Here is a 16,163-nt window from a genome sequence, read left to right as displayed (position 1 = left end):
TGCTCAAAATACCCCGTTTGAATTTAAAAAGGACATCATTTTCAGAGGATTTCCCTAACTGGCTTCACATGAAGAAAAACAAACAGAAGAAGTAGGAGTCCTGTGCTCAGCTCAGAGCTAAGAGAATAATATTTAACTCAATCAGATCATTGACTGTTTCCAGACTTATCACAGTAGTATACATATACTAAGAGCATATATGATGCCTTTTCTCGGGTGCCCACTTTGACGTGTGTTCTGTGTTCAAATGCTAATACCTATACAGAGTGATGAGCTGGACAGAAATAGGCAGCGTTGGGCTAAACACCCACCCGCCCGAGCTTCCTGTCCACCCCTCGACTTTCTGTCTACCTGCCACTGTCACATCAGCTTTGTGGTAGCGCTGGCTGTTGCCTGGTTACAGGTTGGAGTGAACTGGACATAATCATGACAGCAATGTTGATTAGACCTGACCCCATTTTCCATCTCTGTCTTCAGCCAGCTCAAAGTGAGTGGCTGTTTGAGGTCAGGCCAGGCTGGCAGACGAAGTCAACAAGAACTACCTCAGAACTAAACAAACGCCAGCGACCCTTTCTATTGTGCTACTGTTTATATGAAACTCAATATTCCACAGGTAATATCTTAAAATGTATCCGAGTCTAACGATGACTCAGGCAAAAGCCTCGATCTTCTAAATGAAATGAAATGAAACATGAAATCAGTTACTCGTTTCATGTTCTAGTGGAGTTTTAAGGTCCCATCAAGGTTCGGTTTATTCATCCGTGAAAACTGAGAGATTACTCTGCACCCAACCTGATCAACAAGTGCAGATTGCATCAAATAAACACATCCGGTGGCTCGTAAAGCTATTCATATTCCCTCAGACAATTATTACTACTGTATTTGCAAGTAGTCGATTTAAAGCTGAGTCTATAGGATGTCTCACAACAATGCAAACAAATAGAGGCCTGTCCCCAAATGCAGTGTAGGGATCGTGTTTACTGTTCAGTTCCTCGGGTTGGTGTTTTATTTATCTTCAGGCCACATGAGAGAACCAAGCCATGATGCTGTAAATGCAGTCTGTGTTAGCACAGGTAGATCTGCACATGCAGATAAAACTCAAACTTTCTATTAAAGGTGAGTCATGGCTTTCTACAGAAAAAACCCCCAAAGGAACTTGTGTCTCTTGTTTTGAAATCTTTAAAAAAACAATAAAAAAAAAACTGGTCTAGCTATTTAATAAATTGCATCAAATCTATATGCAAAATCAGAATTTTTAACAAAAAATGTATTTTAAAAAGGTACATTTGAATATTTGATGATATATTTGATAATATTTGAAAATAATTGAGTTTAAATGACTGGTTGTGACCTGGCTTAAAGTTGGTGCTCTCTTTAAAATGATTAACACTGGATTCATTCAAGTACTTATAACAGGGGTGTCAAATTCAAAAACACAGTGGGCCAAAATTCAAAACTGGAACAAAGTCACGGGCTAACGTTAATATTTATTTAAATATATTTATTCCTCCAGATATAAGAATAAATCTTTTCTTATGGACTTTTCTTCAAAAAACTGAATATGGAACAAGCAAAGCTTAATACTAAACAATATATATATTATCTGTATAATACCAGTAGGCCAGCTCTGATAATAATTTGGTATGGCTTCGCGGCCAAATATAATTAGGCTGCGGGCCAAATTTGGCCCGTGGGCCAGAGTTTGACACCTATGACTTATAATATCAGCTAAAAGCAAAAAGCATGGAGGCAAGAAGTGGTGTCTCTCACTTCAAGCCACCCTCGGGCAAGCCTTAATCCTCACCTCGTCAGGCGTAGACAATTAGCAGGTAACCCTTAGCAACACCCAGAGACGGCACTGCCGCTGCAAGGTGAGCAGGGGTGGCAGACGGGCCTAACACTCAAGCAAGAGCAGATTTTGTTCGGGGTGACACTTCTATTTACAGTAAGATCACGGATTGTGCCTCCGAATGAAAACATTAACATCACAGTGTACAAACATGAGACTAACAAGGTGTTCCCCGACAGTTTAATTAAGTTAACACCAGGCTTAAGTCTCTAAAGTTGTGCTGCACTGTCACATCAGGCAACACTAGAAACATGTAAAACACTGGAAAACACAAGGCAGTGTCTGGCGGGACATGTTAAAACAGTGATCCTGTCGGTGATCTGTCAGTGCAATAACAGAAGTAAACCTGATTTTAATTCTTGTTACACATGTTGTGACTGGGGGACTCTTCCCGGAGACAGAAATGAGGCGGATGAGAAGGTTGACGAGGACGGTGCAGCAGGAGCATGTGTGATGGGGTGGACAAGAGGAAGTGGGGGTTTTTTGCACAGAGGAACACCTTGTCACCCACCCACCGCCCCGGTTGTCCGTGTTTGTCACTGTCATTTCTGTTGAGCTTTTACTCATGTTGGAGATTTCGACATTCCCGTTGCCTGTTGCTTAGCAACTTGTGCCCAGCCGCGCTGAGTGGCACAGCCGTGGCAGGGAGTGTCATGATATGTCAGGTCAGACTTGTGTGATTATACTTTAACGTGCTGTCTCCCCAACTGACATTCTCCGGAGAGGTCAGCCAATCACGCATTTTCCAAAACCAGTCTCCTGGTGTTAGGTAAGCCCGTCGTGTGGCAGCTGTAGATAGCGGCATCCGTTGCGACGACAGATGCAAGGTGTACAGAAGCTAAGAAGAGCACAATATATGTGTCTGTGTGGCATTTAGGTAGGACCAAAATCCTTCCCTTCTTCTTTTTTTTTTTGTATATGTGTAAAAAAAATATGAATTGTGCATTTGTAGCTGCTGCTATGCACATTTTCTAAGTTTTATTTTACAGTTGTTTCTACGCTTGGTAGTTCAGTCGATAGGCGCCAAAATTTTGTGATACATCAACTGAAGGTAGAAAAAAGCACATAAAAAGCACATAAACAAAGCATGTTTTTCATATTCTCTAAGATTTGTCATTTGAAAAACAGATAATAAACGAATATGATGGAACAGAAAAATGGCACATGCTACACCTGAACTCATGTTATTTCCTAATAGAAGCTCTAATTGAGCTTAAGTTAGGTGTGACAGTGGGCAGAGGTTCCTCTACATGTATAAAAAAACCCTACAGAATGAATATCTTGATGCACAGGAAATACAACACTACAAACACATATGGTGAAAATTTCAAATCCGAGAATATATTGATTCATCAACTATAGTCTTCTATTTCAGTGTGAGAAGCTAACTAGCATTTGAAAGCCTGTTCAAATTGCCACCTTATTTGTTGAAGCACATTAAAGCTCTGTCAAGTCTACCGGTGTTCATACAAAGGTTTTCCTTTCGTAAAGTGATGTCGCATCTTGAGAAACAGAAGCTCATTTGGGCAAATGTCATCCAGTAGCTTCACAGTATAATGTGCAAATCTAGAGTTAGCTAATATAAGGTGCTGGCATTTCTGATGCTATAAAATTATTCACGTTAAAGACTTCATAAGAAACAAACTTGAACTTTTGAACAATCACCTTAAAAATAGCCTATATAACATGAATATTTACACATTGGTATATGAGAGACAGCAGCGTGAAGCAGTAAAAACATCTACATCTACTTGTTAAGGGAAGATGTATCAACCCTGTTTCTATTGGTTGAGGCTGTTTTGTTTATATTTTTAACATTTGCAGCTTATACACATTGTACACCACAGCCTGTGGATTCAGAGTGTAGCAGACACCAAATATTTGCACTTATCTGCAAAGACTCACTCACAGGCTGACTAAAATCTTAGTGTGGATATCAAGCTTTGGATCAGGACTTTTTCACAGTGAGTAATCCAAACCACACAGGAGCATATTAATAACTACCCTTGTGCTGTGGATGGATCACTTTAGATGCTCTTTTGGCTGAAGTTTAGCCTGTTTTTGGCATTTTCTCCCTGTCATATGATCCTTAACATGAAGATTATTGAGAAAAGTTTAACCTTCATCCTACATCTTCCCTGTGGTCGTGTGTTTATGTTAGCCTAGTTCCCCACCAAGGAGCACGTCATTATATGTCAACTTGCCTAATTTCATTAACCCTCCAGATTCCATTAAAATGTATTTTTGTGTTTTTGTTTAACTGAAAACATATTGCAGTGCTATATGTTTTAGTCTTTTAGAACTACTCTGCTCAGAACATGGCATATGCTAACTTCCTGCTAACTCGTGATTCCTCTAAACCTTATAAATTGACTTTTTCATGAAAGCCTTGGCAGTAAAAATTTCTTGCCAAACCAGGGAGAAAAGCTACTCTGTTTATTTTATTGGAACTGAAAGAATTTGGACCGTCTTTGATTCTCAGTAGTGCTTCAGAGTTTCTTTGATTTTGGAAACCAAAGGAGCGTTTGGACCCAGATACATCGCTATTAAACCCTCACTACGTATTGCACGTTAAGATTCGTTGCACAATTTGTTGATTTGTTTGGCTAGTCACCATTTCAGTGACCTCAAGGAATGTCGAGATTTGGCCCTTGGTTCCAAATAGGACAAATGCTAGATTTGAAATTTTTGATGACAGTAATTATCCCTGTCCAGTTGTCTCAGTAGTTTTTAAATTGCCTATAATTTTACATGACGAATGGTGCAGTGGCTGGCTTTTCAGTTCTGGCCCTGAAATTCAACTTTTCTATCATCTCATGTCAAGTCACTGTGACTTAACTTAACTGTACTATTCTATGTAGTTTTGTGCTCATCTCACATCATGCAAGGTACAACTTTAAATTGCTTTCATTTACAGCAACAGCTAACTCACAACACAGAGGTGTACCAAAAGTAAATACACTGGCATTGGAGCTTCCTGCAGGCTAGAAAATGTGCACAAATAGTGACTAAAAATGACAAACACACACTTTCTACTCACATACCGACCGGCCCTTTTCCTCCTACACATAAATCAGATCACATGCTGTGATACCGGTCAGATGCTATAGATTCTACACCTTTGCAAATACCAGTAAAGCCAGAGAATACACAGATCTAATCTCAGTACCATCCTTCAGTAATATAAGGAGTGATGTCATCTATAAGAAGAGTCCCATCAAAGAGCAGCAGCTCTTTTGTAGTGTAAACCTGTAGTTTTACTGGGAGTAACTGATAGTGGTGTGACTGACCTGGCCAGAGCTGTCCAGTTGGTCTTCTGTGGAAAGAAAACATAATTAATTAATAAATTTTAAAAAACAGAGGGGCCGCCTTCCTTTACAGATGGTCTTTCTCGCCTTCTGCTCCCCTACCAACAGCCCCAGGAAAATTAATGGTCCAGTCAACACACTTAATTGTCTCCAATTGCTCTGACATTAATTATTAACATTTGTCCATTATAATGTCTGCACTTGTTATCAAGGGAAGCGAAGCAGAGGTTGAAGTGAGGGAGAGGGAGATGGGGAAAGTGAAAGGCGAAGAAAGAAATAACCAGAGACAGGCGTGGAGTCCTGTTAGCCAAGCATTGCAGAGATCCCATTACCTCCCAGGTTCACAACAGCATGTAGGCTGTATCACATATTGATTTCTTCAAGAAGTCAATCTAACCTCTTTATAAATATTATGACTATGGCGGTCAATCCACGAAGCTGAAGCTCCCGAAAACACAATTCTAATATATATAGATCCCCGGGCTTTGCCCCCTCTTTTCTCTTTGTTCTCGCGATTTCAGGTATAAGCCGGGTCAAAAGAGAGGCCTACTGAAGGTGATGCAGCAGGCTTTTATCAGAAGGTTTGCACTAAAAAAAGATCTTTCATCTGCTAAAACAACAATGTCAGGCTGATACTTGGTTGCTAAACTTTACTATAAAGAAATATGCATGACTAATTCAATATTCAGTATTTATTTCAGATTGAAAAGTGGTGAAAAAAAACCCCAAAACAAAACAACTGTATTTACAGGCATATCCGAAAATATGGACACGTGAATCATCTCGGTGCCAGCACTTCCAATAATCAACAGAAAGTGGAATAAATAAATGGCAGACAACATCTTTTTCTCCTGCAGGCTCTCTGGGCGCTGTCCTCCTATATTGTTATCTTAATTCAATCTTTATTTGCCTGCCACATCCACAGGAGCACTAAGAGAGCAGCAGTCCATAAAATAATAAGCCCATCAGCACAACACAAATCCACGCGCATAAGGGAGCAGACACGCATCCACACACACGCACGCGGACACACACACACACATAAACAGACTTTCCCTGTGTTACAATTCTCCCATTAATCTGCGGTTATTCGCCATATATCTATTTTATATGATGCATCCTTATCAAGCGTATCGCGGTGAGGAAAACTCACATTTTGTAGTGTCAGTTTCATTATACAGAGTATGTGTGTATGCATGCAACTCATTATCAGCACAGTGCGTTTAATAAGCACAACTCACTTCAACAATACAGAAAACCTTTTTTTCCCACTCCATGGATCGTGTTATATGCATGTGCATGTTTCTGAAATGTATGTAGAAGATGATTCCTCCAATTTAAATGTAATGCACAGCATTTCGGTGAATGGGTCAGGGTGCATAAACACAATCTCCTGAGAGAGTTATGCACACATACACGCATGCCCCTCCCCCCACGGCACAGTTAACGTATTGATTTTACAACGTGGTGCCTCGATACAACTACTTCATGAATTCCAATGAGACTCCCTTTACTAGACTGTTACAAAAGGAGCAAAACACAATCACCGCAACGTAGAATATGTCATTGTGTTCATTGCTTGTGTAATGCATTTCTTTTTGATTTATTTATCACTTAGAGCAATACCTCCTTCCACCTCAGTGTAAAGAGCACATGTCTGCTGCACGCACAAATCAGGCTGTGTCTTGATTTTCGATATTTGTGAGTGTATGGATGCATTTATGTAGAGTACATGATGTGTTTTGTGATTATGGGTGTTAAAATCAATACTTTTGCTTTTTATTTAAAATAACCACTAACCAGTTAAACCTCGGCAGTTGCAATTAGCTATTATGTCACATGTCATGCATGCTTTCCTAAACGACCGCTCCAGTGATTATTGCCTTACTGATTAATTTAGGGTTTCTGCTTTTGATGAATATTTTATTCAACAAGACGTCGACAACTAGAAGTAATTGCTCTTCACGTGTTCTCGGAGGTAATGTCAGCCCATTAATTGTTTTGTCCAACTAACAGTCAAAAAGATACATTTTCCAGCAGCATTATAAGGTAGTGATTTCAAAATAAAGGACTGTAACAAGGTGCAAAATCCCTTTTATTAATCATTTTTTCAAGTTTACATAATGTCACAATGTTCACAAGTCATACTAAATGGTCTATTACCACCATACAGTGATCCTTGCATGCCTAGTAGCCATTTCTATATGATATTTAATATTTTATGAGGTGTAATATTTTACTTAGCATCCTAGATGCAATGGACAGGTGTAATGAACAGGCTGAATTAGATTTGGGCTCACGAGGTGGACTCAGAAGGAGACCTTTCGCATTAGTTTATCTACTGTAATGAGCTGTTCACGGGTAAACAAGAACTGACACCTCGTCATATGAAATACATGTAGTAAAATACCCTCTGTCACTATTTCTGATGGGTCATTGTCTGTGGTAAAATATTGACCATAACTAAAAGAGAATGGACTGCTAGGACACAGGCCGAGATGTTGTGTCTGCTGGCTGGCGGTCCTGTCGCCGGGGGACAGAATGGGCGACAGGGCTCCGTTCAGCACCAGCCAGGCCCATCTGCTTGTCACCTGGCCTTGGCACGCAGGAGACTGGGTAATGACAGGGAAAGAATGGCATCAGTGGGCAGAAGCTGAGAGGTAATTACTGACTGGAATCCATGCAGAAACAACACATCTGGATCCATGAGTCAAAATGTGGAGAATTATATAGTAATACCGGCCTCGATTTATGATTTTTATCTGTCAGAACAGTAGAACGACGTATCAGCCCGGAGACTGAAACTTCTTGACTCCATTGCACTCTCTCTGATCCTGTTGCTCTCTGCTCAGAGGCATAGAGAAAATTCATTTGTACTTCAGGCACTGGAAAGGCTGAGAAAGAGAGGAGTGCTGATACACTAAGACAATCTTTGTGGAAGATCAGCCATGGCAGCACTATAGCTCCAGTGTTGAGTGACGCTATCCTTGCTCATGTGTTACTCTTCCTTACTCTATCACTGCGTGCACATTCTTCTTAAACCCCATTACTGCTGATCAATGCTGCCTCTCTCACAGTTAGAGAGAAACGATCTGCTTGAAAGTAATATTTTCTCGCCATATTTCACGTCCAGAACTCGCACGGTTTTCCATTGTGAGATTTTACATTGGTGCAGCTGAAGATGACCTATAATGACTAAGTAATAGAGGTCTGCATTGCATTACAATTAACATTTAGCCCCCTTCAAAATAACTCCAAGACCCATTGAAGGACTATTCTCCTCTATGAGAAATAGACTGACCACAGAAGTTAATGAAATTCTGCAGTAGGTCTGTGTTCATCAGCCGTCACCAAATGACCCTCGCTCAATCTCCAGACAGGGTGTCTCCATCCACGAGCCTGAGGGACTGGAGACGTGGGCCACATTCTGACCGAGTTTCGGTCCTGCATCGATGATCGCTTTCACAAACCCCTTCCGCTCAAAAGAAAGTGGTGGAGTCTCAGCCCCCCTGCCTCTGCCTCAAATTAAGATTTCAGTAATTAAATTGATAAAAGTCATGCATGCCAGCATGCCTCATGGTTCCAGGCCTGATTTCATACGCCACACACTTTTGGAGAGCTGTGGAAGTTCTACCTTTGATGTGGCATTCTTTATTATTGAAAATAATTGGTTTCTCCCTCCTCCTACTCCGCTCTCTCTCACTCTCTCTTTTACGCATGCATACATTTTTCCTATGCTCACTCTGGGCATGCTCAGTTAATCGACCTCACGGGAGGCAGTGCTGGTACATCGCCCTGGTTCCATCTGGGAGGTTGCAGAGTAAGGTCCAGATCGTGTCTTAAAGTGGATTAGAACCCAGGCACCGTGATGGGTAGATGTCACTGCAGAATGGGTCAGAGGTCATTCTGCAGGTTGAAGTGGCGCCTGCCAGTGAACGGGAGCACTGGGACTTGCGGCGAGGCCTACCGAGGCTCCGCTGCTCTACCTCCACATCAGCTTGGCCGAGCATAAGAAAAGAGCCTCTCTGGCCCACAGGCAGCTGGCTTCTCTCCACACTCAGTGGAATGGCTGATTATCAGCTGTAAGAGACCCCTGATGATTACGCTGCCGAAGACGGCTGCTAACTGCTTGCCTGCTCGCTTCCCAGAATGTCAAACTAGTGCTCACATTTGAACCCCCCCACCCCACCACCACCACCACTCCAACCCCCACAGCTTCCCTCGTTCCAGCGCTCCACAGAAAAGCATATAATGTCCATCAATCTCAGCTCTCTTTGCATCAGTGGTAAATGTGAATTTAATTGCCGCTGGAAGAGACTGAGGGGATTTCAGATTTCCTTCTGTATGTCATCCTCTATCAACGCTGGACAGATGTTATGTGCGCGCCTCTTCCAGGACGCAAGTTGTCTGGGCAGCTAGCTCACTGCTGCGTCTGCCTTGTGGGCTTGTGTCGTGGCAGACGCACACATCAGAAAAGCCCTATTTTAGAAGTTGCTTTGCAGATGAAGCACAATGGTCTTAAGCAGCTTGTGCACCCCTCCCCCACCTCCAATAAATAAATAAAAATAAGAAACAAAGGGCCTGCCAGAGTAAATAATGTGGTTTGACGCCCAACTGATGAGTCATCAAAGGAACAGAACATCAGCTATCTTCTTTTACTGACAGCACTTAGCTCAGCACAGGCTCTCCACTGAGCAGGTCAACACTACTCAGGCTGCTCCTTTACAGTAAATATCAAGTGACTAAATATATTGCACGGTAGACTCCATGAGTCACAGTAGCATAACAGGATAAATAAAGATGTATTTTCAATTATTTGATGAAATAATTATCAATGAAAGCTGCAAGATTACTAGCACTACAAAAACAAATTGTCTTGGAAATTTTAATGCTGTTGGAATTTAGTGACACAAAATGTGATTTCATCTAAACTCTACTTGAAATTCAAGACTCCAGCAATCTCAGCACGTCTCCAGCACAGCTTATGGTGACCTGACTGATATAAATTTAAAAAAAAAAAAGAACAACAAGAAACTTGCTCATCTATGTCGAAAGTAAAATAAATATCTGTAGCAGTAAAATAGTATGTCTGAATATCAAAACAACCTAGCCCTTGTAAAAATAGTAACTCGGCTACTGGTACTAATTAATAATTGAGTCAATCTTCTGGTGATACTGAATACATTTTTATTTTTCACAGGTCTTTTTAAAAGTGCCATCTTAAAAGGGGGTTGTGCAGATCAGTACAGCCAGTTGTACTAAATATGTTATTATACACTTAGTCTGTAAACTAGTAATTACTTTGTCTCACGCAGTAATTATTTAGAGTGGGCATTGTTGTTCGGCAAAGAGGACTATCTGTGTTGAAGTCAGCTCGCAGAAGCTGTAGCCAACACTGAAGTATATAACAACTTATTAACTCTTCTAAGCACATAAGCCTTTTCAGTATTCTGTAGCTTAAGTGGGCTGAGCCGTGGTTGCTCCATATTATGATGGCTCAGCTCATTGTGACTTTGGCTTCTTTTTAAAGTGCAATTTTCAGAGATTACGGGAACAAATTAAAGCCCATTCTTTGTCTCCCTTTGTCCAGGTATATCCAAGGTGCATCATCTCCAAAGGACATGGTCATCATTGTGGATGTGTGAGTGTCTCGCTTCTCTTTTAACCTTTTTTTTTTCTTCTGGTATGAGTGTGTACCTCCTTCGAAGGGTGCTAGTGCCACCTGTTGGTCTGACAAAAGACCAAACATAAAGGAAGATTCATATTCTCCTTTTTTTTTTTAGCTTTAATTAATTTTATGTTGGTCTTATTCCTAAATATGCATGTCATTTATTGAATACATGTCCAAATATGGAGTGATTTTCTAAGTATAACCCACAATTTTGATTTAAAAAGTAGACACGACCAAAAAATAAAAATGAAACGTCTGTCTATAACTTGAGCGTGCAAGTGCTTCGTTGCTTCTTTTCTGCAGGAGTGGGAGTGTCAGCGGACTCACTCTGAAGCTCATGAAGACCTCCGTAGTGGAGATGCTAGACACTTTATCAGATGATGACTATGTGAATGTGGCTAGTGTAAGTGGAAGCTTGCAGACCACATTTGCAGTGAACACAAATACGAATCTCTTCGGAAAACAACATCAACACAAATATTTGTGGCACTCATTAAACAGGTGGTACTCAAGCAGGGAGTTAGTAAGCTGGTCATTCAGCTCCCAGTTGTTGTGGAAACCATTCTCTTTCCTCATTACATTGTCTGCTTGTCCTCCCTCACTGCTGTCCCTGTAGGATTGAGGCCGTCTGCCTCTTTTACTCTACTTATTACCAAGTTTTCTATTGAGACTTATGTGTAGGGGAACCTTAGTGTTATTCTATATTGCAGGGCCGATAACACATAAACACACACACACGCACAGAAACACGTCCTCTTGCTCGGTGTGGTGGCTCTGTTTGTCGACTCCCTTCAGTAATCCCTCATAATCCATTGCTCTTAGCCACTGTATGCCTCTAAATCCCAGCTCTAAGAGCAATAAATGAGCATGGTAATCTGGGTGGGAAAGCATCTGATTTTCCCCTTATAAATAAAAAAAAAGTGTGGGCTTAGAAAAACTTGCTCTGAATTCCTTCCAAACCCAAAATGCATTAAAAAAAATACAAATGAACCAAAAGTAATCATCTGGTTTCACTTGTAAGGGCTTGTATAATTAGTTATAATAATATATGGTAATGTATTAGCACATGTGACAGATTAATTTTGTCTTGATCATATGGTGCAGATTAGAATAGAATAGAATTCAACTTTATTGTCATTGCACATGCACAGGTACAGGGCAACGAAATGCAGTTTGCATCCATCCAGAAGTGCTTTAGTGATATAGATATATTACAATATATATTAGCAATAATATAGATATGTAAGATTCTGCTTTCCCTAACATTTGAAGAAGCAGCACTGTAATTCTGTCTGTCTTTGTCTGCCAGTTTAAATATGACATGATACCGACCTAATCAAAATGCCATCTTTTCTCTCATGTAGTAGTTTACATCAATCTGTCCTGAAAACATTAATTGATTCTGAAGCTGACCTTCGAGAAGAAACATCATTTGAAACATGCTATTACAAACATGCTGCTAATAGCGCGCAGAGATGACACACACACGAGCACGAGCACATGCATATACATAGGTTTAGGCTAATTTGGTAGATGAGATGAGACAGATTATATTACCTTGGCTGGGTTTCTGTTCAGTGTAATGCACTGGCGTTTCAGGTGCACCTGTTCTTGGTGTGGAAAGTTGTAATTACCAGTGTTTACTGCCAGCCAGGAGCAGGGTAGCTTACATCTGCACACACCCACGTCTGCATCCTGTCTCCATGAACTGTGTACACATGCATACGTTACATAGAAATATGCACTTTTACAACTGTTTTTTAAACGGGCAAATCATTCAATTCTTCTTATGTCTCCTTCCAGTTCAATGAAAAGGCCGTTTTTGTAGTTGATTGCTTCAGGACTTTGGTCCAGGCCAACGTTCGTAACAAGAAGATCTTCAAGGAAGCCGTCATGCGTATGCAAGCTAAGGGGACCACAGATTACAAATCTGGCTTCACATTCGCCTTTGAACAGCTTCTCAATGTAAGCGCCAACAAGCCTTTCAGGGAAAGGCGATCCTCGAGCGCCTTGTTTGTCTGTGGCTGACGTTGCTGTCTAATCCAATTAATAAAACAGAATTTACAGTGATAACACAAAGCTGACAGTGAGTGGCTGAGGTTTGCGTAAGACATTTCCAGAGGGCTGTCAGTGTTGAAGGCAAGTCTGATTATAACTGCGGTAGCAATGGAGTGACGCTAGCTTTTTCAGCAGCCAGCACCGTGGCGAGGTCTGTCAGCAGCAGGGATCCACGTGCTCCCGACACAGGTGCTGCCTCAGCTCCGTATGCTGCTGTGTATTTTAGGAGGCTGCCACCCTAATGGGCTCTGATGGGATGATTGATGAGCGCAGCCCAGAGGATATCAGCCACAGACACTTTATATTCCTCTGGTGGGCTCGGAGGCATGGAGCCAAGTGATCTCCCCTCCATACCCGCACCCTCACAACTTCCCTTTTGCCAGCAGAATGAGAAATAAAAAGGCCCCTTTTAATCGCTGTCTGTAGATGACTCACTGCCGTGATTGGAGACAAAAGCACAATAAAAATATGTAATTGTCGCAATATTATTTGTCTTTATTAGAATCTTGTCAGATTGACTTGCTGCTGGTCTGCATATCAATGACAGCTGCAGTGCAGGAGGGTGGCGGGGACTATAATGCCAGTGAAAATGTTTTCGAGACAACCAGATTTAATGCTAGAATAAGGTTGTATACTTAAGATGCAATCCTAAAATTACGCCAATGTGAAGAAGCCTTTGGCTGCCAAGTAAGAAATCTATAAATGTTTCAGTAAAGCAATGAGTGGATTAGAGGAGGTTTTTTTAAACAGATGAAGGAAAAAAAGAAAAAATATAGAAGAATTAATACATGAAGAGGAAGGGAATAATAGATACGAGTACTGGTCGGATTTGATTACATATGGACTCTTATTCAGAACTCTTGGTTTTACAATGATGGGCAGTGGAGCGGGTTGTTTAGCAACTGAAAGGTTAATGGTTCGATTCCCACTTTCTCTAGTGAATATGTTGAAGTGTCCTTTATAGTTTGATTTTGAGAAGGGGAATATTTTAACCTAAAGCACAATCTTTTCCAGAACTTAATCAAGTAGCTTTAGTGGTTGAAACTCAACCACAAAAGGAGTGAAAATGAAATCAAAGAGCGAAAGAAACACAAACCGCAGCGCCCAGGTCAGATTTACACCCCTGGCAATATACTATCCCATCAGTGTTAAACTGTTTAATAACCATTTACAATGTTTTATAAACCTCATTTCCAGCTTTACAATATCTAGCAGCTCAAATATATGGTTTAAAGACCAATTATTAACCAATTACTAAGCACTTTGTAATCATTTTGTTGTTAACATAACTAAAGCTAATTAAGTACTTGTAATTATTGCATTGGGATCATACAGTGGATATGTTTTAGTATCTTGCCCCTTTACTGCTGCATTTTTTAGCATATCTCCCTGCCTTGTTTCCCTTTATCTTCTCATTTTGTTTCTTGTGCCACAGGAGAGCAATGCCCCAAGGGCCAACTGCAATAAGATGATAATGATGTTTACAGATGGCGGGGAGGATCGCGCACAGGAAATCTTTGAGAAGTACAACTGGCCCAACAAAACAGTGAGTTTGTCCCTATGAGGATGTTATCTGTTCAGCCCAAGAGATCATGCATCTCTAGAAACTGACTTTTCTCTCCCTGTTTCCATTGTTTTCTGCTGACATTGTCTGAATATAGCATAAACAGATCTTTTAGCTAGACAGTCAGACATGCCAAGCCCTCCAATCTGTGCATATAAAGTGCTCTCCAAGCTTCTTCACTCCCATTTGTTTTGTTTTTTAAATCTCCTTAGTCTTTCTTCAACTCGCTCCTCTCTCGCATTCCTTCCCTCTTATTTCGTCTCTTTTGTTGTTTAGCTGCTGGTGTTAACAGCTCTGACCTGCTGACTAATTAGCCACTTTATCATCAGAGCCTGTAATATTACAGCCAGTAGATACTCCACTAGTAGCTTGTTGTCACTTCCACCCTTCATTTCCCTGATTTCATAGTTCTACCATTATTCATTCCTTCATGACGAATGCTGTCATATAGGATTAATCTGCAGTTTCACTTCTGTATCACTGTCGTCTACTGTTGGAGATGTTTGTGAGGTCAGTCAGTATAGTTTATGTACATGATGCTGACTTTATTGCCAGTAAGTAAGTTTGTGGATTATTGTCAGTTACTTTTTTATTTATATATATATAAATTTCCTTGATGTGATTCGTCTCTTTTATCTGTTGTTTTCGTCAATCAGGTTCGTGTTTTCACTTTCTCTGTTGGCCAGCATAACTACGATGTCACCCCTTTGCAGTGGATAGCATGCGCCAATAAAGGTAAGTGGAGAAGTTCATACTTGTATGCAAAGTCTAAGAAAAGGGAATGATTTGTGTCACCCATTAATCACAGTGTAGGCATCTACATACTTGATGTGTGCTTGAAAACATGGAGTGCCGTGATTATACATCCACCACATGCCCTCGAATCAATATAATGCTATTTATTAGAACACTTTTGGACCCTGATGAATGATATTGTCTTAGTCAAGCCATTCTGAGGGGGGAAGTGTAAAAAAAAAAGCAAGAAAATAGCTAAATTTAGCGTGCCTAGTTTATTTTTCAGAACTTCCATGCTGTAATTATTTATACAGATAGGCTGTGTCCACTTGTTTGCAGAGCACAATTCAAAATACAGAATGCCTCTGTAAACTTGTTACTGAAAGTTATATGAAAAGTGTGTTAAATGATCGTTTTTAGAATAATTAGGGCGCTGTTCTTGCCAAAGAGCTAACATGTCTAAACAGAACATCTACAGGGAATGAGACTGTGGGGAAGTCTGAACTTTCCATGTTGTGAGGCGATACTTCTTACTGTTAAACTAAAATTCTGAAAATAAATTTGGTGTATTATGTGTAGAAACCCTTGTATTATAATGAAACTGTCAAAATTGTATTACCTTTCAATTCTGTTTTTTTCTATGAAGTAAACTGGGAGATTTTTTTTAGCTTTTAGTTTAAAATAGAATAGAGAGACAGCATTGAAACTACCAGCATCATCCTAAACCAGCTGTGGTTTAGGAGGTCTGGTTGGTGGTTTGGTCCCTCTAGTCTGCATGTAGAAGTGTTCTTGGAGAAGATATTGAACCCTGATTTTCCCCGAGCCACCCATCAGAGTGTGAATGTGTGAATATTAGGTTTAAAGCACTTAGGCATAGAAAAGGGCACTTGTATGAATGGGTGAATAAGGCTTACAGTGAAAAGGCTTTGAGTGCTCAACTAGAGTGGAAAGTGCTTTACAAGTACCATTGCACCAAAA

At 40.5% G+C, this 16,163-nt stretch overlaps 1 protein-coding gene across 5 annotated transcripts in view; it reads left to right on the top strand.

Annotated features, from left to right (window-relative positions):
* cacna2d2a (calcium channel, voltage-dependent, alpha 2/delta subunit 2a) overlaps nt 1-16,163 on the top strand; it is a 186,955-nt gene that overhangs the window by 142,681 nt on the left and 28,111 nt on the right. For all 5 annotated transcript variants that reach the window (XM_042223068.1, XM_042223066.1, XM_042223065.1 and 2 more), the window contains 5 exons: nt 10,748-10,798; nt 11,132-11,231; nt 12,632-12,793; nt 14,322-14,432; nt 15,107-15,185. In XM_042223068.1, the coding sequence (XP_042079002.1) occupies nt 10,748-10,798; nt 11,132-11,231; nt 12,632-12,793; nt 14,322-14,432; nt 15,107-15,185 (503 nt within the window). The remainder of the gene's footprint in view (nt 1-10,747; nt 10,799-11,131; nt 11,232-12,631; nt 12,794-14,321; nt 14,433-15,106; nt 15,186-16,163) is intronic.

This window comes from Haplochromis burtoni, unplaced genomic scaffold, assembly GCF_018398535.1.
Source record: "Haplochromis burtoni strain Fernald_Lab_line unplaced genomic scaffold, NCSU_Asbu1 Contig_100, whole genome shotgun sequence".
Classification (NCBI taxonomy): domain Eukaryota; kingdom Metazoa; phylum Chordata; class Actinopteri; order Cichliformes; family Cichlidae; genus Haplochromis; species Haplochromis burtoni.
This window is presented reverse-complemented; position numbering and strand designations above follow the sequence as displayed.